Source organism: Pleurodeles waltl, chromosome 4_2 (genome assembly GCF_031143425.1).
Source record: "Pleurodeles waltl isolate 20211129_DDA chromosome 4_2, aPleWal1.hap1.20221129, whole genome shotgun sequence".
NCBI lineage: Eukaryota > Metazoa > Chordata > Amphibia > Caudata > Salamandridae > Pleurodeles > Pleurodeles waltl.
This window is the reverse complement of record NC_090443.1, coordinates 29707591-29733457: the sequence shown is the minus strand read 5'-3', so window position 1 is coordinate 29733457 and position 25867 is coordinate 29707591. Positions and strand designations below refer to the sequence as shown.

Here is a 25867-nt window from a genome sequence, read left to right as displayed (position 1 = left end):
ATGCCATCGAACATTATATTACATGTGAGGGCATATCTGCAAGAGCAGATATACCCCTGCTATGTCTTTGTCAATTCTTAGACCTATTGAGTGAACATGGAAGCCATTTTAAGTACATGTACTGGACACTGGCCAATACGAGTTGCCCAGCTTCATGATGGCTTAACTGAAGATAAAGAATGGTTTGGTGTCAAACATCTCATATTAATAAACCCTCACTGATGGCAGAGATTGATCTATTAATACATGCACCCAGACTGCACCTTAGAGGGCCCCCCTGAAAAACTGACCATTTACCTGTGTGCTGGCTAACTAGTTCTAACTAGTCTGCTACCACCAGACACATTTCTGACTCCCAAGGCTGAGGGCCCTTCTCTCAGGCAGACAGGAACAAAAGCCTGCTCTGGCAGGGGTATTAGCACACCCCTCCCAACAAGTTAACCTACAAACCTGCATTACAAGGCAGGGTGCTTCAAAGAAGTCCAGTGCCTTTGGTATGCAGATCTAGCTTTGCTCAAAGGAGAGATGCCAACCGTCCTTCCCTAGGATCCATTTGTTACCTGGATAGACTGGAAATTTAGCATTCAGAGAGGTATATCCATCCTTCAGGTCAGTCCCACCCCTAAAGTGAGCAGCACGATGTGGACACAACATTTAGGAATCTGCCACTTTGGTGTTATCCGAATTAGGAACTCCGAGACAGGGTTATGCCCACTTCCCACAGAAAGTATTCATATAGAGGGTTTAGTGACCCCAGTGGTAAATAGCCTGTTGGATACCACCCTAAATGCCCCTAAATTCAGCTTTTAGGACAGCCCCTGGCACCATTAAATCAGATTCCTGCTGAACTACAAAGGACACAGAGCGGCTAAAGCAAAGACAGAAGGAGCACCTGACTTAAACCCTGCCCTACCGGCCTGTCTGCTGCTTCTGTCAAATTGTGCCAAAGTTGTCTCACCCTGTAAGCTGTTGTGCCGGCAAAAGCCTGGGAGGATAACCTGCCTTCAACTAAGACCTAGGAATTCTTGTGGAGAAGCTGAGCTGCTTCCCTGCATCTTGCAGGCACCCCAAGAGAAAAGCGAGGTCTCCAGACTGCCGAAAATCTGACACCTAAAAGCAACACTGCACCTGTGCCGCCTAGCTCGAGCTGAAGATGGGCCAACAGTGCAAGCGTGGTCCCTTGGACTTGTCCACTGTGGATAGATGTCATCTGCAGCCTCGGTACGCAGGCCCCCAAACCGCGAGTGCTCCCGGGGGAGAAAACTTGATGCCTCAGGACACCTCTGCATCCATCGTCCCTGGCCCGTTGAGAAGGTGACCTAAGGTGTTCACACATCCCTGAGCATCTCAAGATTTGAACAAACTTGTTTGTTCACCTCGACTGAACTCCCAGTCCCAACCAGCAGCCTCTTTTCAACTGGACCGATCCCCCATTGACTAACACTGGGCCTCCAACGTCATACTACACCTCTGCATTCGGCCGGCCGGTGTGACCTGTTGGTGGGGCCTTGACCCTTGCCCAATACTTATCTTAAGTCCAGGAGATTGGTCCTGTAAGTCGCTGTACTATACCTGTATGCAGTACTTGGTTTTCCTCCACAGGATAACATTGCCGCTTTTGAAAAATGCGCTGTAAACTACTCAAACCTGAACATTTTTCTTGCAAAACATACTAACCTGATTGTATTGATTCTGGTGCCTAAATATATATAAAGATACTTGTTATTTTTTTTAAATTGGCGTGGATCTCCTTATTGAGTTGTGTCATTTATTCACTGAGTACATTTGCAGATGTCTCACGCTCCTCTCTAATAAGCGTAAGGCTGTTCAACCACACTGCCCCCTAAAAGACCACCCAGGGATTGCTAGAACAAGCCCCTGTCCACTAGTAAAGGAACCCCTGGACTCTTTACACAATACATCTCATTTTGATATATCACATAAAGAGCCAGCTTCCTACATAGGGCCAAGTATGAGGCTGAATATGGATTTGCTTTTGTCGATCACCCAACTTCTTGTGCAGCTTGTGAAGGATAGGCTCGATTATCTTGCCTGAATCAGGTTTCAGAGCCGGATTACAGGTTTTTTGATCCGAGCCATGTTTGTGCTTCGGCTAAAAGTTCCACTCGTTGTCTATGTGGTGGACATCGACAGTGAGCACAGCACAGAGGTGTTCGATGTCAAAGGCTTCAGTTGGTGTTTTGGCACAGAGACAGAGCGGGCGACCAAAAAGGCACTCATGCCAACCATGGTCAGAGGGCAGTGGTGGACCATGGGCCTCTTGATCAGAAAGAGCTGTGTGTCTTTGAGAGTGTTCAACAGGGTGCTGAGGGGAAACTGTACGCAGACTGTCGAGCCGGTGTAACTTCCTGCATCTCTAGGTTGACTTCAAGATCAGTCGGAATGGCCTTCTGGAGAGAATGTCTTCTTAAGCATCACATGGTCTGGTGGTTGTTGTTTTTCACCAATGTCTTCATGGACGAAGAGGTTAGAGTGTTTTCGAAGCTTCTCAAAACAACGTGCCTTGTCAATCTTTCTGTTTTCTTAGAACAAAAAGATCGACACGCTGCACAGCCCACCTCCCTGTGTTCTGGGGACAAAGACAGGTTACATACTTGATGCAAGACTGCTGGGGGATATTTCACGTAACAGCAAGGGAAGAACCTGAAAGGCGTGAGTTCCATCACCAGCAGGGCATTCTCTGGGGAAACTGAGGAAGATGGCCCCGAAGGGTGAGGCCCAAACAAGCTGTGGTTGAAGCGTCGACCCAATGATTGATGTAGCTACTCCTCAATACACAGATTAAGACAGCGCAATCGTAAACAATACCAACAAGGGTAAACCATAAGTCAAAAGAATATTATAACAGTCTGGAACCAGAGCTTAAGTACACATGTCTGAACCAGACGGCAGAAAGAAAATCTAATAATAGAGTCGATGTTCATGCACATTATCACCTACAGAATGAGTCACTCTACCTCGTGACCCAATGGACTTCTATGAAGAAAAACTACTTGCACACATCCAAACCCAACAATAGATGGCAGGAGTATTGAAAGCATGTGTATCTACAGCCATACATGCCTCGAACACCATGTAACTGCTGGCATGTGGGATGAAAGTACAGAATGAGAATGAACTGTTTCTCCGATGCACTGAAAAGGAGCAGTGAGCAAAGATAAGGAAACTATCAGCTGCCATGAAAGTAGGGAGGGAGAAGACTAATGTAAAGCACTTCAATGTGCCAGGGATTGAGTTCCTAATATATGATTTATATACAGAGAAATATAAAGGTTTGGGAGAAGGGGATTGAAGCACACAGACGAATCACTAATGTGGAGCATAGGGGTTGCAGAGGCGCACTGTTGAGAGGGTTGGAAGCAAGGGAGGCAGCTGGATAAAACCTTCTCATGGAAACAGTCAGGACAAAGGGGTGAAAAACGTTCCTGAAAAGCAAGCACTTGTGGAAGAAACGAAGAAGCCAATTACAGGCGGTTAAGGGACTATGCCCCATGAGAGGGACAAAAACAGGCTGGAAGGGCCAACACAAATAGAGCCTACGAATAGAAAGAAAGCTTCCATGAGTGACAAAACAAAAAGCATATGGTAAACAATGGGCGAAAGGCATTCCCGGGTAAGCTTTCAGAATGTCCACAATACCTCTTTGCAACCATACAGCTGCCTTGTCTGAAAGGCTTTGGCCTAAAAACCTTTCAGTCCAATTTCAAAGTTCTCCACATTTTTAAATATATCATTGATCTAGATAAGTGAACATAGGGAGTACACACTGTTCATTTGAACCAGCTCTGGCCACAGACATCTTTAAGTAAGTAGCTATATGATCATATGTTATTTAAACTTGGAGGAGGATATATGCTCAACAACAAAACAATTTCCTCAACAAAGGAAATGCACCAAATCATTTCTAGTCTATGGCTTACCTGAGGCACCTTGGACAGCGCTGCATGGTGTCAACATGCCCAACTGAGCCGCACAAAGCACACACTACATCATGATTACGCTGCTGTTGGCAATTTTCGCACAACGAGTAATTCTCGTACCACTGGGAGGCGGCATCCATCTGACCAGACCAAGAACCACAACCTCGGCACATGCGACAGTTCTAAAAAGGGAGGAAATGGGTATTAGAAGCATGAGTAATATCATCTCAGTCATATATACAAGGACATATTTGTGCTGTAGCACAGAAGCCAGTGTCTCTTTCAAAACTGTGCCAAGTTCACTCCACTGAAGGTAAACTGAATCTTTGGAATTTTGTGTTCAGCTTAACAGCAGACAGCAGCAAATAACCTGATGGAAATCTGATAATCAGCATAGTATTCTCCCTAAGGTACCAGGAGCTGGTCTTGCGAGATGCTGGACATCTAACCTGTCCAATTAAATTGATAAGATTACTCTAGTCTTCTTAACTGTATGAAAATGCATTATACCAAAAAGCAAAATATCACTAGCCCAAATTTCAGTATGTAGGTTTGGATGGAAGCCCTCTACAGAGCTCTGTCCTTGCAACAGCTCTGGTCAACCTAGGGTTGACATTAGTGTGCTCGACAATATCACTAGTACATTAGACCGTTTTCCCTCTCACTTTGTGAATTTGGTGGCAGAGGTGGGTTTTCATATGAAGAGCCATCAAAATTGAACCCTTAAAAATCGTTTTATAACTATCCTAGCTAAGCAAGCTATGTGGGGCTGATTGTGATAGCTAGAGATTGCTAGTAATCACTTGTACCCCCTGTGCGAGAAATGCTTGCCAGGTAAGCCTGTAAAAGGTGTATTCTAGTCTACTAAAATTGGGATCCTATGACCACAGGAAGTGTGAGCTTACTTGGGGTGTGTCCAAAATATGTCCAAGAAGAGATTTCATGCAAGGTGTTTCAAGATGCCCTATTAAGAATGACATACTTTGAAACATAGTGGTGGTTTTCCTGAAATTCTGGCAAAGGATCGAGCACTACATTATATATGTGAACACCTCTGGATTTCTATGTTGACAATGGACTGATGAGTGCTGCAGTCCACTGTGGTACGTGATGGGAAAGAATGAGGCCATGATGCAGAGGCAGATTAAGAGACGTAGTCAAAAGGTGGTAGCCATTGTGAATGACTTCTTGTACTTTTTGGGCATGCAAGCCCACCAGCACATATCTCAATCCATAAAACAAGCCTTGGCAAACTCAATTGTTCTCACCTACACAAGAGCTATTGGCTTTAGCACGGTTGTGTCATGTTGTACACCAGTGTGGCTGCTGCTCAGCATGCCTAAATATTTTTGGCATAGAATGTCAGAGGGGAGTGGGGGAAATAGAGTTGTGCAGTGGGTTTGTTGGGAGTAGAGTATCGAAGAGTTCAGTAGAGCAGAGTAGAGTTCAGTGGCAGTGGGGTGCAGTTGGATGGAATAGGGTGGGTTGGAGTAGAACGAGGTGGACTGGACTGAGAGTGGAGTAGATTGAGTGGGGTGGATGGTTGTGGGGTAGACTGAGTGGGGTAGATAGGACTGGGGTGGATTGAAATTGGGTGAGGTGGATTGGATTAAGAAGGATTAGACTGGGGTGGATTGGACTGAATTGGGGTAGGAGGATTAGAGTGTGGGCTGGGGAGGTTTGGATTCATTGGACTGGACCTGAGGTGTACTGGAGAGGGATGGATTGGAGTGGGAGGGTAGATTGGAATGGGGTGGACTGAAGCATTTTGCAGTGGGGTGGACTGAACTGGGGTGCGGTGCATGGATTGGGATATAATGGGGATGATTTAAGTAGAGTGTGGTGGACTGGAGTGACTTTGGTGGACTGGAATGATTGTGATGGATTAGAGTGGGGTGAACAGATTGGAGTGGGGGTCGAGTGAAATGGGGAGTGGCGGATTGGATTGCAGTATGGTAGGCTGCAGTGGAATGGACTGGAGTGGGATGGTTTGGACTGGAGTAGGGAAGTTTGGACTGGGATGGACTGAACTGAGGTGGGGAGAACTGAACAGGAATGGGGTGGATTGTGGAGTGGATTAGATTGGCATGGGGTAGGTTGGATACATTGGCGTGTGATGGATTGGAGGAGAGTGGGGAGGTTTGGAGTAGGGCTGACTGGGGCGGTTTGGAGTAGGGCTGACTGGGGCGGAGTGGATTGAAATGGTGTGGGGTGGACTGGAGGGGGGGGTCGGGTGAGGTGGATTGAACTGGGGTAGGGCAGATTGAATTGGGGTGCACTGGAGTGGACTAGACTGACTGGAGTGGGGTGGATTGGATTGGAGAGGGTTGGGTGGTTCGGAAAGGTGTTGGGTGGGATAGAAAAGTGCCATCTTTCTAGCATAGATACCCTCACTTTTTGCCTGACGTCAGTGTGTTTAGACTGTAGTTCACTGGGATCCTGCTAATGAGGACCCCATTGTCTGTGCTCTCTCCTTTTAATTTGGTTGCTGGTAAACCTTTTTTCACCCACAATTGGCATACTGGTGCACCCAGGTAAGTCCCTAGTATATAATACTTTAGCATCCAGGGCAATTGTACACCAAGGGCCCCCTATGGGCTGCAGTATGTATTGTGCCACCATGGGGGCCCATGCGAACTGTGTCTGTAGGTCTGACACTGCAGCCTGCATGAAAGGGTGCATGCACCCTTTCACCACAGATATAAGGCTTGCCTTACATCCTGATCACTGCACTTCTGACACTGTAGGTCACCTCTCTGGTAGGCCCCTCAGCCCAAGGGCAGGGTGCATGTTCTTAAGTGTGAGGATACCCCCGCATGAGCAAGGTGCCCCTACAGAACCCAAGCTCCCTTTCCTGGGCTTTGTAAGTTTAGGAAAGCCATATTAAAGTATGTATTGGACACTGGTCAACATAAGTGGTCGAACTACATAATGACTTCTCCAAACCTAGGCAAGTTTGGCAAACATGTTGGAATCATGAAACTATAACGACTCCAGTGCTAGTTGCATTGTATTATGTACTTTGGGGGTTCCTTAAAGGATAACCCCTGTTCTGCCTGTGCAGCCTTAAGGGGTCTAGCTGCCAGCCTATGTTGCCTCTGACCCCAGACAACGTTCTGCCTTCCTGATGGTGAGCCTGGCTCAGGCCGGAAAGGCAGAATAAAGGATTTCCTGCAAGGGAGAAGTGTGACCACCTTCCCCTGTGTATTAAGTGTCTAAGGACAGGGGTGGTGAGGGGTGGCCTCTGAGCAACACCAGACTGCTTTGAAGGACACATCTGGTGCCCTTCTTGCATAATACTGTTTGCAACAGTTCAGGAACCCCCTGGTTCTGCCTCTGGCACGAAACTGCATAAAGGACAGGGGAGTGACCACCCCACTGTCCAGCTCCTCCCCTACAGAAGTGCTCAGAGCTCTGCCAGGTGGCCACTGGATTCTGCCATCTTGGAAACAAGATGGGCAGAGGCCATGGGAGCATGTGACTGGTTAGTCCAGGTAGAGGACGTCCTTGATGCCCCTCTGATAGGTGGGTCACTTCAGAGAGCGACCAACCCCGATTAAGGGTTACTTAAGGGCTCCCATGTGGGTGGTTCCCCAGATTCGCTGAGCAAGATTCTACAAGGAACTCTCAACAAGACATTTACTGCTTCAGGCCTCTAGAACTGCTGCTAATCTGCTTTGAAACCTAAAACATGTCCGCTTTTGGTGGGAAGGCTCCCACTGAAACATTGATTATCTGGATCCTGCAAGAATTCTGCAACATCCAAGGCTGTGCATCCTCTAAGGTCACAAGGACTCTTTTTGCACCTGGAAGCATGAAGGAATCTCCCTTTGAGTGAAAGTGTCACTCCCCTGCATCCGCCGGCACCTCAAGACAACGTCGACCAGCTATTGGTTGCACAGACATCGAAGGCTCTCCTTCATAGGTGGTGGGTCTGTGGCTTCCTCTGGGTCCTGCTTGTCTTCTGACCAATTTGGGAGACTGTTGGCCCCTGCTCCTGCCACTGGACCGGAAACGCCGTGCACCATGACTGTTGCTCTTGCCAAGGCTTGTTGACTCTTCCTGGGAGATCTTCAGGCACCAAGAAGTCCCGCGCTCTGCAACTCACAGATCAGCCCCTGTCCTGCAACTCCTGCAATGTGGGACTTCTGTTTTGTTTTACTGCTGAGGCCTCCTTGTGGCACCATGTGTCCATCGCCTGTGGGTCACTCATGGGGGCTGCAAAGACTTCTGCTGGCTTGCTGCGTGCTGAATGCTAGCCCTGATTCCCCCTCAAAAGAAGAGTCTCCAGGACCTTGCTGATCCTCAAAAGGATGGATTGGCTTGGTGAGGGGTGGATTCATGTGGACTGGAATGGACTGCAGTGGGGTTGATTAAAGTAGAATGTTTTGGAGAGGGATGGAATGGTGTGTGGGTGGATGAGAGTCCGGTGGATTGGGTAGGGGTGGACTTTATTGGAGTGGGGATGTAGGAAGCTGGCTCTTTGCACAATCTCATTTTGATATACCATATAAAGCATCGAAGGGTTTCCTTACTAGTGGACATGGGCTTGCTCTAGCAATTCCAAGGTGCTCATTTAGCGGTAGTCTGGTCAAGCAGCCTTAGGCTGATCAGAGAAGAATGTTGGACATTTACCATAGACACACAGGGAACAAATGAGACTAGACTCCATAAGGAGATCCACACCAATTTACAAAGATCACAAGTATCTTTATATATTTAGGTACTAGAATCAATACAATCTGGTATGTATGTTTTGCAAGGAAAATACTTTCAGGTTTTAAAAAGTCAGTGCATTTTTCAAAAGCGGCAATCTTATCCTATGGAGGAAAAAAAAGTGCTGCCTACAGTCATAACACAGCGACTCGCAACTAATCTCCTGGACTCAAGGTAAGTATTACGCAAGGGTCAAGGCTACACCAAAAGGTCACACTGGGTGGCACTGGGGTGGCCGGGTACAGAAGTGTAGTAAGTTGGGTGCCCAATGTTAGTCAACAGGGATCGGTCCAGGTGAAAGAAGGCTGCAGGTTTAAGACTGGGAGTCCAGCCAAGGTGAACCAACAAGTCTGTTCAAATACTCACATGCACACAGGTTCTCTTCTCAACGGGCCTGGGGCGATGGGTGCAAAGGTGTCAGGTTTTTTTCCCATCTAGGGGCACTCGCGGTTAGGGGAGGTGTTGGGCTATGGACAAAGGCTGCAGGCGGTGTTGGTGAGTCCACAGTGGACAAGTCCAAGGTGGGCTGTCTCTCTGGAGGGCCGGGGCACCACACTGGCACCGTCGGGCCACATCAACTTAGGGGGGACAGCACAGGTGCAGAGTTGCTTTCAGGTGTTGGGTTTTCAGCAGTCCGGGGTCCTCGCAGTTCTCTTGGCGTGCCTACAAGATTCAGGGAAGCAGCTCTGCTGCTCCAGAGGAGCTCCTTGACCTTTTTGAAGGCAGGCAGTACTCCCAGCTTTTAGGAGGCACCACAGCTTGCAGGATGTAACGACTTTGGCACAATTAGACAGAAGCAGCAGTCAGGCCGGTAGGGTGGAATCAAAGTCAGGTGCTTCTTCCTCAGTCATCACTTTTGCGGCTCTTTGTGTCCTTTTTCTTTGTAGGTCAGCAGGAATCTGATTTCCTGGTGCCAGACACTCCCCTAAATAATGAATGTAGGGGTGGTTAGGAGAGTGTAGGATGGAAGCCAATGGGCTACAAACCCCTGGTGTCACTGCACTCCCTATAGGACCACTTCCTGTGGGAAGTGGACATAACCCTGTCACAGAGTTCTTAATTCTGCCAACACCAAGATGGCAGATATCTAAATGTGTCCACATCACGCACCTTACCTTAGGGGTGGAACTGGCCAGATCGGTGGACACACCTCAATACAAAATTTCCCATCTGTCCAGGTGACAAATGGGCCCTGAAGCAGGGTGGTCTGTATCTCTCCTTTGAGCGTAGCCAGATTTGCATACCAAGGGCGCTGGGCTTTTTTGAAGCCCCCTGCCTTGGAACTCAGATTTGCAGGTCAACCTGTTGGGAAAGGTGTGCCAACACCCCTGCCACAGCAGGCTTTTTCCCCCTTCACCTGAGAGCAAAGGTCCTCAACCCTTGGGGGTCAGAAATGTGTCCAGTGGAGGCACGCTAGTTAGAACTAGTCAGCCGGCACATAGGTAAATGGTCGATTTTCAGGGGGCACCTCCAAGGTGCCCTCTGGGTGCATGTATTAATAAATCCAACAAGGGCATCAGTGAAGGTTTATTAATACGAGATGTTTTATACCAAACATACCTATCTTCAGTTAAATCATCATGTAGCTGGGGAAATCATAGTGATCACTGTCTAGCACGTGCATTTAAAATGGCTTTCCTGGTCACTTACTATGTAGGAGAATCAACAAAGACATAGCAGGGGCTGTAAGGCCTGTTAGAGGAGTGATTTACATATATTGCATGCAGTGTTTAAGGGACATGGCACACAGGTTGTGTGCAATGTCTTGTTTTCACTTTTGTCTGCACCGAGACACACAGCCTACAATGGCAGCCTGTGATGTGCTTGGTGAGGGGTCCCTTTAGGGTGCTGCAGCCTTTAAGGACCCTCCATAGTACACCAAGGCCCAGAGGTAACGGAGGTACCATTTATTGGAAAAACGACTGCAGTTTTGGGGAAAGCGATCTGGTACTGGGGTCCTGGTTAGCAGAGACACTTTTTGCCCGATATCTGATGCTAACTTGACTTTGTTTGTGCTGGAATACTGCTAACCAGGTCCCAGCACCTGTGCTCTTTCCTTTAGCTGTACCATTGCTTACACAACTGGGACAACTTCGGCACACATCTAAGACCCTCGCAAAAGTTACCAGTGGTACCAAGGGCCCTGTGACCAGGGAGGGTCTCTATGGGCTGCAGCATGTATTATGCAATCCTAAGAGACACCTCGCCAAACACATGCACACTGCCATTATAGACTGTGTGCGTTGGTGTAGAGAAAAAAGTAAAGTTCACATGGCACCCCTCCCTGGGTGCCATGCTTGCAAAAACTGCCTGTGGGTTTGGTAAGTCACCCCTCTAGCAGAACTTAGTCCTAAGGCAGGGTGCACCATACCACAGGTGAGGGCATGGCTGCATCAGCAATGTGTCCCTACGGTGCCGAAGTCCATTCTTAGACATTGTAAGTGCAGTGATGCCATATTGAGCACAGGGACTGGGGGTCTGTCACTACAAACTACACAGCTCCATGATGGCTTTACTGAATGCTGGGAAGTTTGGTATCAAACTTTCCAACTCAGTAAAGCTACACTGATGACAGTGTTGGATTTATTGAAAATGCAAACAGAGGGCATCTTAGCGATGCCCCCTAAAGTTCTCCCAACTTTCTAGTGTGTGGCTAATCAGTCTATGTCAGCTTGCCATCACCAGACAAGTTTCTGAACCTATAGGGGTGAGAGCCTTTGTGCTACCGGGAGTCAGGGGCAAAGGCTGCTCTGGGTGAAGGTGCTTCACATCTCCCCCTGCAGGAACAGGGACACTTGGTGGTGAGCCTCAAAGTCTTCTGCCTTTTGTTATGCTGACCCAACACTCTCCAACGACTGGAGATGCAACCCCCCCCTTTGTGTTTTGGGGTATTTCCTAGGCACTAGGCCTACCCACAAAAGTGAGGTACCATTTTTATCGGGAGACTTGAGGGAAGGCTGGGTGGAAGGAAATTTGTGGCTCCTCTCAGACCCCAGAAGGTTCTGTCACCGAAATGTGAGGGAAAAGTTTTTTGTTTTGCCAAACTTTGAGGTTTCAAAGGATTCTGGATAACAAAACCTGGTCAGAGCCCCACAAGTCATCCCCGATCTTGGATTCCCCTAGCTGTCTAGCTTTAAAAAATGAACAGGTTTGGTATGTTTCCCTAGGTGCCGACTGAGCTAGAGGCCAAAATCCAGAACCAGTCACTTTGCAAAAAAAATAAAAATAATAATAAAAAACACGTCCGCTTTCAATGTAAAAATGTGATGTGTCCATGTTGCGTTTCCTGTTGCACGCACTATGCCCACCCACACAAGTGAGGTACCATTTTTAATCGGGAGACTTGGGTTGAACACAGAATAGAAGAACAAGAACATTTTTTCTTTTCAAATGTGAGTGTGTGTAAAAAAAAAAAAGACGTCTATTTGAGAAATGCACTGTAATTCACATGCTAATATGGGGACCCTGGAATTCAGAGATGTGCAAAAATCCACTGCTTCAACACCTTATCTTGTACCACTTTGGAAGAACAATTGTTTCCTTGATACCTATTTTTCAATCTTTTATTCAGAAAATGAATTGCTGCATACCCAGTATAGAATGAAAACCCATTACAAATCTGACATTGCAGAAAAAAGTTAGAGTAAAACGGCTGGTTTTTTTCACCTCAATTTCAATATTTTTTAATTTCAGCTGTTATTTTCTGTAGGAAAACCTTGTAGAAACTACACAATGACCCTTTAGGGAATTACAGAAATTTTTAGCTTTCAGGTATCCAGAATTGGTTTCACACCCATTTCGGTCACTAACTGGAAGGAGGCTAAAAGCACAAACAAATAGCAAAAATGGGGTATGTCCCAGTAAAATGCCAAAATTGTGTTGAAAAATGTGTTTTTCCGATTCAAATCTGCCTTTTCCTGAAAGCTGGGAAGATGGTGATTTTAGCACCGCAAACCCTTTGTTGAAGCCATTTTCAAGGGAAATAAATACAAGCCTTCTTCTGCAGCCCTTTTTACCCATTTTATTTTGTTTTGTTTCTAAAACAAAATGTTCCTGTATTTTGGCTAATTTGTCTCCTCTGGGGAAACCCACAAATTCTGGGTACTCTAGAATCCCTGGGATGTTGGAAAAAAGGACGCAAATTTGGCGTGGGTAGCGTATGTGGACAAAATGTTATGCGGGCCTAAGTGCGAACTGCTCACAATGGCCCCCCCAAAAAAAGGCACAGCACCTCAGGAGGAAAAGGCCTGGCATCCTTGCAGGAAATTCTTTGTTCTGCTTCTCTGGCTCACCATCAGGAGGGCAGGATCATGTCCGAGGTCAGCAGCAATATGGGCTGGCAGCTAGACCTAGTAAGGCTGCACAGGCAGAACTGGGGGATCCTCTAAGGGACCCCGAGAGTACATGGTATCATGCAACTAACACTGGAATCGGTGTAGTTGCATGATTCCAACATGTTTAATACCAAAAAAGACTAGGTTCGGAGAAGCCATTATGTACTTAGCCCACTCATGTTGACAAAGGTCCACTACATACCTTAAGATGGCTTCCCTGTACTTACACAGTCCAGGAATTGGCCTGGTGTCTGTAGGAGCACCCTGGTCATGCAGGGGTACCCTCACACTTAGAGACATGCACCCTGTCCTTGGGCTGAAAGGCCTACCAGAGAAGTGACTTAATGTCTAGGTGCAGTGAACAGGTTTCAGTACAATTGCAGGCCTACAACCACAGTTTGCATGGGCTCCCATGGGTAACTATACATGCTGCAGCCAATGGGGGACCCCTGGTGTACCAATGTCCTGGTAACCTAAGTACCATAAACTAGGGACTTGCATTGGAGCACCAGTATGCCAATTGTGGGGGTAAAAAGTTAGCAAGAAGTCAAATTTAGGGGAGAGCGCACTAGGACCATGGTTAGCAGGATCCAAGTACAAGACCTACTGACACCATGCAAAAAAGAAAAAGGGGGGGGGGCACCTTCAACCAGAACCCAGCTTACTACATGAGCTTCTGCACTGCCCAACCTTTCTTCACACCCACATAGCTGACAGTTGATTATCCACCTGGAACTCCTCTGTACAATCAAAGTAGAAGGCCAACGCTCTTTTTTTGGGTCCAAGCAGTGGAGTCTCTCCTCTTCCTTAAAAGGGTGTAGGAGTGCATAAAGGTAGGAAAGGTCAATCTCCACGCAAGAAGGTAGAGCCTGGACAGGTTCGGGTAGCGAACGCTCCTCTGCTGCTGCAACAGAAGATCCTCCCATAGGGGCAGCAGATCGAAGGATTAACTCGGGATACCAGACCCTTTGTGCCTAGGCCAGAGCCATAAGGATTGCTTGGGCCCAGTCATTCTTGATCGTCTTAAGAACTCTGGGCATAAGTGGTATGGGCGCAAAGGTGCACAGGAGCCTGAGTTCCACTAAAGAAGAAGTGTCGCCAAGAGATTCCTGCCTTGGAAACTCCAACGCACAATACTGCTGACATCGAGCGTTCTCTGTGGAGGCGAACAGATGCCACCTCTGGATAGAGACGTCATTTGTGAACTACTAAGCATTTTTTTGGCTGAGTTTGTCCGCTCCAAAGTTCCTAGAGCTCGTCAGATGTGAACCATCAGGGAAATCCAACCACTTCCAGAGGTGCAGAGCTTCTTGACAAAGGACCCATGACCCCTCTCAGCCATGCTTGCTTTGTTGCAGCACCACATGACGGTGAAAGAAATTCTTCCAATGTTAGTTTGATCACCCAGAGTTCCAACAGGTTGATGTGGAGTCTGGACTATGCTGGAGATCAGACTCCTCTAATCTCTGCCTCTACTAGGTGGTTGCCCACGCTTTGCTCCTACCAGTTTGCAGGGTTTTCCCGGGCAGCCTGCGCTGCTGTCACTCCACAGACAGGTTTCTGCCCTCCTGCAGCTTGAACAACACAAGCCCAGGAAGGCAGAACAAAGGATTTCCTTTGGGAGAAGGAGGCAACGCCCTCTCCCTTTGGAAATAGGTGTTACATGGCTTAGGAGGGGTAGCCTCCCAAGCAACTGGTATGCTTCGAAGGGCACATTTGTTGCCTTCATTGCATAAACTGGTTTGCACCAGTACAGGGATCCCTTGTCCCTGCCCTAGCATGGAACAGGACAATGGAAAGAGGAGTTACCACTCCACTGTCCACCACTACCCAAGGAGTGCTGCCCAGAGTTCCTGCAGGTGGTTACTTGATTCTGCCATCTTGAATCCAAGGTGGGCAGAGGCCCCTAGAAGCATCTAAGTGGCCAGGTCAGGCAGGTGACATCACAGCCCCCTTCTTGATAGGTGGTCACTTCCCCTTTTTGGGCTATATTGGAGCTCCCTCTTGGGTGGGTCCGAAGATTCAACGTGCAAGATTCCAGCAGGAATCCTCTGCAACTTTTACTTCTAGCCACTGGAACCGCAACTGGACCTCAAAGGAACAACAATCTGCAGCTCCAGTGAAGACTTAGCGCTGCAACATTGTTTCTTCGGCTCCTTCCAGCAACTGCAACATTTCCCCGGCTGTGAATCCTGTGAGGGCAGCAAGTTGTCAGTCTGCACCAAGAAGCAAGAAGGAATCTCTTTTGGAGTGAAGGAGTGACTCCCATGCATCTGCAGGCACCAACTACATCGACGACCAGCTGCGTGGATCCTCTTCTCTTGCAATTCTGCATGCATCCTGCAACACAGGTGGAGGTGGTCTGGAATGGTCCCCTTGGTCGTCTCTATCAGCTGTCCAACTTGGGAGGTGGTGAGTCTTAGCCTCTCCTTGCAGGACAGTACCCCTGTGCACCGCGACTCAGGCAGCTAACAAGGCTTGTTGGCTCTTCTTCCAAGGGTTCTTCATGCTTCATGTAGCCCCGGCCTCCAGCACTCTTCCCTACAACGCGCAGTCTCCTGCCTGCAGCTCCAGCAACATGAAACTCCATTTCCAGGTGTGCTGAGACGGCCTCACAAATTTCTGCACCTGCGAGTTGCCTGCTGCAATCTCGACTTCTGGCTCTCCTCAGCAGCCTGGGACCACCCTCCTTGGGTTGAGTCCTCCTCAGACTTCCGGGTCCCCAGCAGCTCTGTAACTTCTTCTGCAACTCTTGCCTTTGCAAAGGCTTGGTGGTTTCTCAACACTACTGACGGACTGCAATTCTTCGTCTGACGTGGTACATCGACTGCATCACGTATGGAACTCTTCCTCTGCTCCTGTAATGCAAGGTCGACTCCTGGTCTTCACCGTAGACCTGGTCCTGCATCTCCAGAACGGTGGGTAGTGGCTCTTGCCCCAACAGGAAACTCCAACTGGAACTGGACTTGGTCCCCTTCATTTGCAAGTCATCTTCTGTCAGGATCCATCTTCTGTTTCTTCCACTCTTGCTTGGGTCTGGCACAGTTCTGTTCTTCTGCAAAGTTTATCTGTGGATTTGGGTGAAAAACAGGTACTTACCTCTTTGCTCCTAGTCGCTAGGGGCCCTCGGGTACTTACCTTTTGTGGTTACTAATTCCTCCAGCTCCCCTCTTCAGATTCCACTTACCTGGTTCGGGTCTGCCTTTCGCATTCTATTAGTATATAGTTTGGTCTCCCCAGGGGTCTCTATTGTTTACTGTTATGTAACTGTTTTCTATTGCTTTCTATGCCAATTCCCCGACTACTAAGGTGTATATAATAGTGTGTTTACTCACCTGTTAGTAGAGTATTGTCTAAACAGTATTTTAATATTTGTGTCACTATAATAAAGTACCTTTATTTTTGTAACACTGTGTGGTTCTTTCATGTGTATAAGTGCTGTGCGACTATAAGTGGTATTGCATAAGTTTTGCATGACTCCTAGATAAGCCTTGGCTGCTCATCTACAGCTACCTAGACACTAACTACACCTCACTAATAGGGGATACATGGACCTGGTATAGGATGATAACACCCTAGGTGTTCACCACACACCAAGCCAGCTTCCTACAAAATATGTCTGACAAACTTGCATGAATTGGTTGAACATGGCCGAGGGAACACCAGGCAAAAAACTTCTCACTGCGCCCTGAAAGCAAAGATTTAGTGGAGGAGCTCCTGGCTGCTAAAGTGACACCAACGACTTGAGGAGGAAGATCGAAAGCCATCAACTGTTGCTGCTCAATCTCCACACATGGAGGTGTAGGTTAGGCTGATTCTAGCACAGAACCCAGCTGCACCACTGCAAAAGAAGGTTCGCCTTTTTCAGTCTGGAGCCACTAGGATGACTTGTGCCCAATCTTTCCTGAGCATCTTTACAGCATTCTGGGCAGGGGACACTGAAGCAAAAAAGGCATAGAGGAATCAGATTCCCCAAATGCAGGCAGAAGGCACCTTCCCAGGGGTACTGAATTGGGAAAACCAACTAGCAAACATTTGGACACTGCGTTTTCTCTGTTGCAGCAAACCGATCAAGCCAAGAATCTCCCTACTGATGGACGGCGCACCCAAGTATATTTCTGATCTGTTAGACACAACTAGCCCAGTCTGTCCACCTGGTGTTTGAAGATCCTGCTAGTTGTAGAGCGATCAGCAAGATGCTCAAGCTTTCAGCCACTTCCAGAGGCATGGAGGCTCCTGGCATAGAACCTACAGCTCTGTTTGTTGCAGTTCCACATGGGGGTTGAGCTGTCTACGTGGACCTGCACCAATTCCCCCTTGATCACTAGGAGGAATGCCTTCAGTACTAACAAAAAGTCAGGCTTCTGCTGGAGACCAGAGTCCTCTGAACTCCACCTCTCCTAGGTGACTGCCCCAACCCAGCAATGATGCATCAGTCACACCGCTAGGGGTGGGTGGGGTAGGAAGAGGGGTATGCCACTCTCCCAATTGTATTCGAGCAGCTACACCTGCTAATCATTTGCATTCTCCTTTCACATCTGGATAGCGAGTGGCATGCTGCTCAGGTACTGAGCCTAACACTTCAGGTCCCACTGCAGAGCCAACAAGTGCCACCTGACGTTGCCCACAATCAGGAGGCCAAGAGGCCGACAATTATCAGAGCGGTTTTCACTGAGACCCGGGCCAAGGGGTTAAAGATTAGGATCATAGCCCTTAAGTTCTGGACTAGGAGGTGTAGGATTATCCAGAACAAAAAAAAGAAATAATCAGGTGTTCAAAATGGCTCTCATGAAGGGAGGCTGATTTGAAGGAGTTAAGTGTGACTTCAGCACATTGATGAAGAAACCAAACAATGATAACCGATTGGCCACTGTCCGAATGGGGTTTACAACTCCTTCAGGCACCACCTGCAGTAGCCAGTCTTCAAGGTACGGCAAGACAGGTATTCCCAATATCCGTAGACAGACTGCAACAACCATCATCACCTTTCTGAACACCTGAGGTGCACTGGTCAGGTAAAAGGTGAGCACAGTGAACTGAAGGTGCTTCAAGCATAGCAGAAACTGTAGTTAGCACCTGTGGGATGGTGACAAGAAAATGTGTCCTGCAAGTTAGTTGCCACCACTCAGTCTCCTGGACCCAGAACAGACAGAATTTAGGCCACGGTGAGCATTTTGAATTTTTTTAATGGGGGCGCAAGGAGGGGTGTTCGGGGGTTGTGGAACCAGACAAATGTTGAAGCCCTTTTCAAAAATCATGCAAGAGACAAAACAGAATGTCCTGCAGGGGAGGCAATCTGGCATGTGCCACACCAAACAACAAATGTGTGCCATTAACAGGTGTAAATACTTCTTGTTGAGGAACGCCTGGCAAATCAAGATTATGTCAACCACCTGCTGAAGAAGGTGCTCAGCTGTTGCCACCTAATCGCCATGAATCAAAGTTGGGATTTCAAAGTCCTGGGTGCAGAACCCTGCATTGCTGCTTTAACAGTTGGTCCATGCAGACTCAAATTGAAGGACAGATGTTCACGCCCAGAAAATCTGGAAACCATCTGCTTCTGGGAGCTTCTTCATGAGCTCTTCAATTTTGTCCATCCGGAGGGCATTGGAGTTGGCTATAAGCCACTGTGTTGCAGCTTCTCTTTCTAATTCCTCCCCACCATATCCAGTCTTTTGCTCTCTCTTTCTGGAGGGGGTCTGCAGAGGAGTGTGCATTGTTCCTCCTTCTTGATGTCGAGACTGATGGAGTCCGCCACTCAATTTCTCTGGATGTATTTGGGATCCTTTTGTGGAGGGTTTGTATTTGTTTTCCACTCTTGGTGTAACTCCTTTGGCTGCTGCTGGTTCCTAGAAGGCCTCTTTACCCTGGTCCAGTATGCTGGGTAACATTGGAAGCCACAGGTTTCCCTAACTTATTGGTATGAGGGTCTCCAGTAGGAAGCAAGAATCCCCCCTTCTCTTCCTCCAGGGGTACCCCCGTATGTGTCCGCTGCCCTCTTCACCAGGCTATTGGAGCATGTGATGTCGTCAGGCGGTGAAAGGTTCAAGGGGTAGCTGTTGAACTCCTCTTCTGGGCTCTGTTTCAAAATCATGCAATCGTCCTCAAAACTCCCCATGGCTTCCTCCTCATCTGGGTCGTAGAACTCCACCTCTTCATGTGGTTCAGTGGTTGCCAGGGCTTCGAGGGAGGTTTCTTCTTCTTCAGCCTCTGCACCAGTGGAGGTCATCAAGGGTTTCGGTGGGATTCGATACGGCTTCAACACGTCAAACTCCTTTTGTAGGAACGTTGCCATTTCAGCCTCAAGACGGTTTTTCCTCCACCTCTAATGCCTTTTCGACGTCTCACTCCATCGAAGGTAGTCTTTTCGGCATATGTTCCTCTGATAGCATCAGGGTCTCTTTCGCCAACTGGGGTCTTGCTTGTTTCAGCAGCCGGCCCTCTTCGGTATCCCTGGTGTGGGATCTGTGGGGGTCTCTTGCTTCTGGCTTACCCTCAATCGTCTTTTTCTTGGACGTTGGGGCTGCTTTGTGTTATTGTTTCTCAGGGATTTTCTACTCCAAGCTCTTTTTTTTGTTATATAAACTTTTTCAAGTTTTTCGTTTCGACGTCTCTTACCGTCTTCTTTTCTTGGGAGTTTTTCCTCTGCGTCTCCTTTGAGGAATTCGACATCTGACACTCCGTGAGTCGATTCTGCACCTCCCGCTTGCTTTTCCTTATCACTGGATAGTCTGCACTCCTTCAGCGATTTGTGGTGCTTTTGTCTCTGCATCACTGTGTGGCGCTCCTCCCTCTACTTTCAGCATGCTTTGAGTGTCTTGGGGATAAATGTGGCGCATGCTTCGCAACCCTCGTCTCTGTAATCCCTCCGGAGACCGTGGTTGCAGGCTTCGTGTGGGTCACGCAGGGCATACTGGTGGTGGCAGTTTGGGCATAATTTTAACGGGGTGTTTTCCATGACCTCTAACTTGCTTCATTCTCCTGCTCCATGGATTATTCCACCATTCACCGACAGGAAATGTGTCAGTGTCTCCTTGCCTCTCCTTTGTTGATTTTGGTGTCCTCCTTCGTATAAAACTTTGAAATCTTTAAGTTTTCGGTGTCCTCTGTCCAAAACTTCAGAACTTCTTTGCTTTCAGACCCAACAGCAGAAAAAAAGAATCTGAAGATGGCTACCATGCACAGGAACTTCCGGGACGCCGTCTGATGTCATGTGGGGATGGACTTAACACCAAATGGTGGTCTATGACGCCCAAATGACAAAAAAAAAAAGAAGAAGAAAAAAAAAAAAAAAGACAATTCTGGACCCAACCACTAGATGGCAGAATGATACTCAGCATGTGAATCCAGAAAGATTCACCCAGACTCCAGGGTCGAAAACATTCAAGACCTGGGCCGAGTGAACCTCTTGAATTTGTCTTTCCACAGGAAGGGGTATAGAGCCAGTCTAAAAATGGATAAAGGCTTCTGTCCTCCTTTGGCCTCAGGAAGAAGAGGTATTAGCAACCAGGACACAGACTCTACAGTCCCCATGGCCAAAAGGGTTTGCAGTCCCGGTTGTAAAACAGAAAGATAGTCACCTGTCATTCATTCTGGGTATGGCAGAAGGTGCAGAGGAGCAAGGAAGGGTAGGGCACATCCCATCTGGGTGATCTGCAAGACCCACTGGCTCGTTATGGCGTGCCAGCATGGCAGAAATCGTTAGATACTACCTACAACCAGGTGGCTGTGCTCCACTAAGTGGATACTAAAAGGATTTGGCAGGGGGGGGGGGGGGGGACAGAGGGATGTTTTTTTGGGTCAGTGGTCTGCCTGGCTCATGGACACTGACAGCAGGACGGTGGGTGCAATGGCTGCAAAACATCTGTCACCCTGCAGAGGTTGTAGTGGCTGTCAGTACATGAAGTTTCTGCCAAAACCACTAAAGAAACAAATAGATTGAACTGGCTGGCTTAGTAAGCGCATGAAGCATGCTCTGGCCATGTTCTATGACCAGCTCCAGAGCCCAATCTGCCCTGTTCCCCAAAGAGCTTTGCCCCATGATCCCAACTAGTGTTTGGGTTAATCGACTTGCAGTAAGTGCTGGCCTTAAGCGTCATGCTGCAACCCACGGTACCACAGGCACACCTGGTGAGAATCTGACACAGACTTTGTTTGCAATAGCCCTTACAGTGTTAGAGTCCTGTCACCTTTGGGTTGTGACATTCCCCTTGTACACTGAAAGCATTTCGAAAAACAAAATAAAAAATAAAAAAAGCCCAAAAGACAAGCAGTAGCTCCGGATCAGCTACTGGTGGGTGAAAAAAATAAAAATAAAAGGGGATCGGACAGTATGTGGGATTGGCACCTATATTTATCCCACACAACACTTCCCGTGCAAAACAGCCTCAGTGCAGAGATACTGCTCAAAAGTTTCCGGATCCAGTCTGACATCTGGCAGAATATTGAAAAGGTGAGGAATCTGTGGGTAGAAGTCTCAGTCAGAAGACATGGAACAAAATGAGGACCTGTGGCTGGCAAGGCCTATAGCACGGCAATAGGTCCAGGCACTCGACCCTGAGCAAGACTTCATTCGCTGCTCAGCGATGCACAGCTTTGCATTCCCAGATCGTTCTGGATTTATGAGGGCATACTCCTCGCACGACTTCCGAGTTGTGCGCCACACACCAGAGGAATACCTAGTGGGGATTTTTCACGGTTTCTCTGTTTGGACAGTTCTTATAAGGGTTAAACACAGGCACAATGGAAGAAAGAATTTTGTAAGAAAAAGTTTGGTAAGTGACCAGAAAAAAAGTTGGGAGCAAGCTCCTGATCATTCTACAAAGACGCAAGGGGAAAAAAGGAACTGACATCTACATACAGGGTTCACACTTATATGCTCTCTACCTTCACTTCCATAGTGGAACAAAATAAACCCTGAGCTGCATGATGCCTGGGGATTATTGTTAAGGGAAGGAGGGATGTGCGATTATAAGTATCCATGAGAAATGGTTATCTACTCAAATTTCTATAACTCATTATAGCATGGATTCTGAATCAAGTGTTTTCCAAAAAGGGCTGGGTGCATTAAGAAGTGTGGATTATTAATTGTTCAGGTCTGCTTTATTTCCTAATTTCAAAAAGTCTTGTCAGTCTGAGAGGATAGACTTGCTATTCAATTCTGGTGTTTGATTATTTATCAAAATCCTAAAATTCAGAAGGAAACAATACTGTTTTGTAATCCTAGTTCTCCATCATTAAAATCTTCACTAAAGCGATCTAAAAATCTTTCATACTGCTGCACTAAATAACTGGAAGGGTAAAGAAATCTAGACAGTGAAGATACGCAATTGCCTAGCAAAAAGGACTGAGGCAGTGGAAAATGTACAGGGCATGCCCAGACAAAGAAGCTCCAAGGATGCTAAAGAAGACCCTAGATAAGCAGTGTTTATTTTTATCTGCTCTGCAACCAGCACACAACTATTTTTTACTATAAAGATTCTACGATGCAGTCTTCAAAAAAGCCAATTAGAGTCCGAGACAAAACACTTTTCCAAAGCATGAATTCTTCCTCCCGGACCTCTAATGGTCAAAACTGAGTATAATAGTTGGTAACTGGATTATTTGGAGTAGCTGGCCACCCACCTCAAGGAATAATCACAACCCTTGAGCTAAATTCCTTGGTAGCCACAGAACAGAGAAAACAGACTTAATTTAGGACAATGTGTACATTATTTATCCAGTACCCATACTGTAAAAACGTCAAAACACCAAACAATTAAAATCCCAAAATAAATTTGAGAAAGAGAGTAAAATTTCATAACTAAAATTACACCAAAATTAGTTTTAAAAAAACACACACACACCATGGTAGTCCCAATGTCCTACCACAACACTACAATCAAGTTTGGGGCAGTCATTCTATTACCCCCAATAAATCCTGCTACAACAAAGCAGGGTTTTCCAATAGACAGAGAGTGGATAAACAAGAATTATTTTTGTCTTTTGTTTCGCTGTCTTAAGTGTGCCCCCGGTGTTCTATGTAAACCACAGCAGAAACATGAAGTAGGATTTGACAATTCAGTGGCAAAGGGGTGTCTCTGTCCAGGTGTACATTAACAGTTTGCCTAGCTCCAGGGACAAAGGAAGGGTCCTAACTAGATCCATTCCTGATATAAAGTTTTAGGATGAATTTTTATCTGTGCTCTCGTTTTCTACATAGTGGCAAATAACGTCTGGGTGCTAGTCACTGTGAGCATGTCAACGTTAAATTTCTACTTTTAAATACCATGCACCCTGTCTTGTAGGCGACAAGGCATACATGGGGTGTCAATATTTAAGGAGAATGTTTTCACCTGTCTTGACAGTTGAACTGCAGCTTTTGCACTGCTACAGTCAGGTTACAATGGTAGGCCTGAAGTCATGTTTTACACTGCCACTGTAGTGGATGGCACAATAGGTGCTGCTGTCCACTAGCGACATTTATTGTACAGGCCCTTGGGTACATTATGTAACACATACTAGGGACTTAAAGGTTAAATATACCAATTGGGAAAATGCCAATTGAACCATGTTTGAAGGGGGAGCACAGTTACTTTACAACTGCTAGCAGATTTAAAGTACACAAATGTCTATCACCAGCAAATATACTGGGTCTAGCAAAAGGCAAAAAATACAGGGTGATTAAAGAGAAAAGACTGATTTCTTAGAACCTTAATTGCTCCATATTTCAAAATCCTGATCCAGTAATCTTATCCCACACATGGCATACTCCTTGCCATGAACTTCAGCACAACAAATAATTCTTGACACCACCTCTATATTTTAATGTCCAGACCCAGTGGTCTTCTGCCTCACATGGCATTCCGCTTACTATGGTCTTAAGCACGATAAGCAGTTCAAGAGTGTCTTGAATGGTTTAAGCTGAATGTGGTGAATGGTTTAAGCTGAATGTGGTTCATTTCTGACTGCAGGAGCAACTGCGGACTGGGCCTTCAGAGTTATATGCCACTGCTCGATCTTCATTTTCTTGGGAAGTCTAGTTGGGAGAGATATCAGGTGAAAACCGCATGCAAAGATCCCTATTTCATCAAAAAGGCATTCCTCCACGATCATTGATGGGGGTGCCAACTTGCATAAAACCGGCATTTCCGGTTCTCTTTTGTGGCAAAGAGATCTAGTGCTGACATCCCCCAAAGGGAGGAGACCATATTCAAAGTTGACTGATCGAGTTCCCATTCGTAGTAGCAGTTCCTTGTTCTGCTTCGTTTGTCAGCTAAGAAGTTGCTTGTACCAGGAACATGCTCCATCCAAAGGGTTATCCTGTGCTGTATGGTCCAGTCCCAGATCTCTAGAGCTTCCTTGGAAAGAGCTAACAATCTTGTGCCCCATTGCTTGTTTAGAATGTTTGTACGAAGAATGCCACCAGCATGCACTAACACTGATAAATCTGCTATCCTTGATAGGAAAGCTTTAAGACTTAAGTTACTTTGAGCTGTAACCCACTGATGTTCATGCTCTTTTGGTCCTGTGTACAATTTCCACATATTTAAAGGTCTTGAAGATGGCCATTACAGCCCTCTAAAGAGGCATCTAAGGTTATCAAGTAATCAGTTACTTGGAGGCAAGAATGTTAAGCCTTTAGAGAGATTGTTGACTCTCGTCCACCAGGTTAAAGCATCTTTCATGCTTGGCATGATCTTTATCAAATCGTCAAATGAATCTCTGTCTGAATCCATTACTTTTCTTGATCTCTCTGTAAACGTCACATTTTCAGACAGAAGAAAGGGACTAGAGATATGGTAGAGGACATGATCCCTAGGAGCGATTTGAACAGACATACTCAAACAGACTTTTTTTCTCGAAAGCCAGAGGGCTAGTTGTTGGAGCGCCTTTGTTTTCTGTCCTGACATAAGAACACTTTTGTCTTCGGTTGTATCCAAAACCGCTCCGAGAAATATTATCCTTTGACAGGAAAATCAACGATTTCTAGTGATACTGTTAAATCTGGGGAAAAATGCCAAGCAAGGCTTCGTATCTCGACGCCTGACAGGCTGTTGGTGCTTTGATCAGCTAATCGTCGAGGTATGGGAATACCGGATAACTGTTTTTACTTAGAGAAGCTACCACAGGATCACACCATTTTGTGAAAATAGGGGGAGGTGATCTGAGGCCAAACAGGAGGACTTTTAATTGATAGTGAGTGGCTGCTACAGTGTATCGTAAAGAATTGGCGATGCTTGGGGAGGTAACCTACCTATTAGAGGGGGTCAGGGCGCCCCCTGCCTGGCCTAACCAACCAGATGTTCCCAGGGGCCTCTGCACATCTTATTTACAAGATGGCAGAATCAAGTGGCCACCTGGCAGAGAGCTCTGGGCACCTCCCTAGTGGATCTGCCTGACAGGGAGGTGGTAACTTCCCTGTCCTTTGTGCAGTTTTGCACCAGAGCGGGAACCGGGTGTTCCTGAACTGGTGCAAACCGTTTTATACAAGAAGGGCACCAAATGTGCCCTTCAAAGCAGTCTGGTGGCAATCAACCCTAGCCCAGAGACACCTATTTCAAAGGGAGAGGTGGTCAAACCTCTCCTTTGCAGGAAATCCTTTGTTCTGCCCTCCTCTGCTTAAGTTCATCAGCAGGAGGGCAGAACAGTGTCTGGGGTCGGCAGCATCATAGGCTGCCAGCCAGAGCCCGTAAAGCTGCACAGGCAGAACTGAGCATCCTCTAAGTAACCTCCAGAGTGCATGGGATCAAGGAACTAGCACTGGAACTGGTTTAGTTGCAGGATTTCAACATGTTTGATAACAAACATGCCTAGGTTTGGAGAAGCCAGTATGCAGGTGGACCACTCATGTTGAACAATGTCCACTACATAACTTAAGACAGCTTCCCCACACTT

At 47.0% G+C, this 25867-nt stretch overlaps 1 protein-coding gene across 4 annotated transcripts in view; it reads right to left on the bottom strand.

Moving 5' to 3' along the window:
* The window catches only part of KMT2D (lysine methyltransferase 2D), a 1162185-nt gene that overhangs the window by 979539 nt on the left and 156779 nt on the right, over positions 1–25867 (bottom strand). For all 4 annotated transcript variants that reach the window (XM_069230486.1, XM_069230488.1, XM_069230487.1 and 1 more), the window contains exon 9: positions 3942–4123. In XM_069230486.1, the coding sequence (XP_069086587.1) occupies positions 3942–4123 (182 nt within the window). The remainder of the gene's footprint in view (positions 1–3941; positions 4124–25867) is intronic.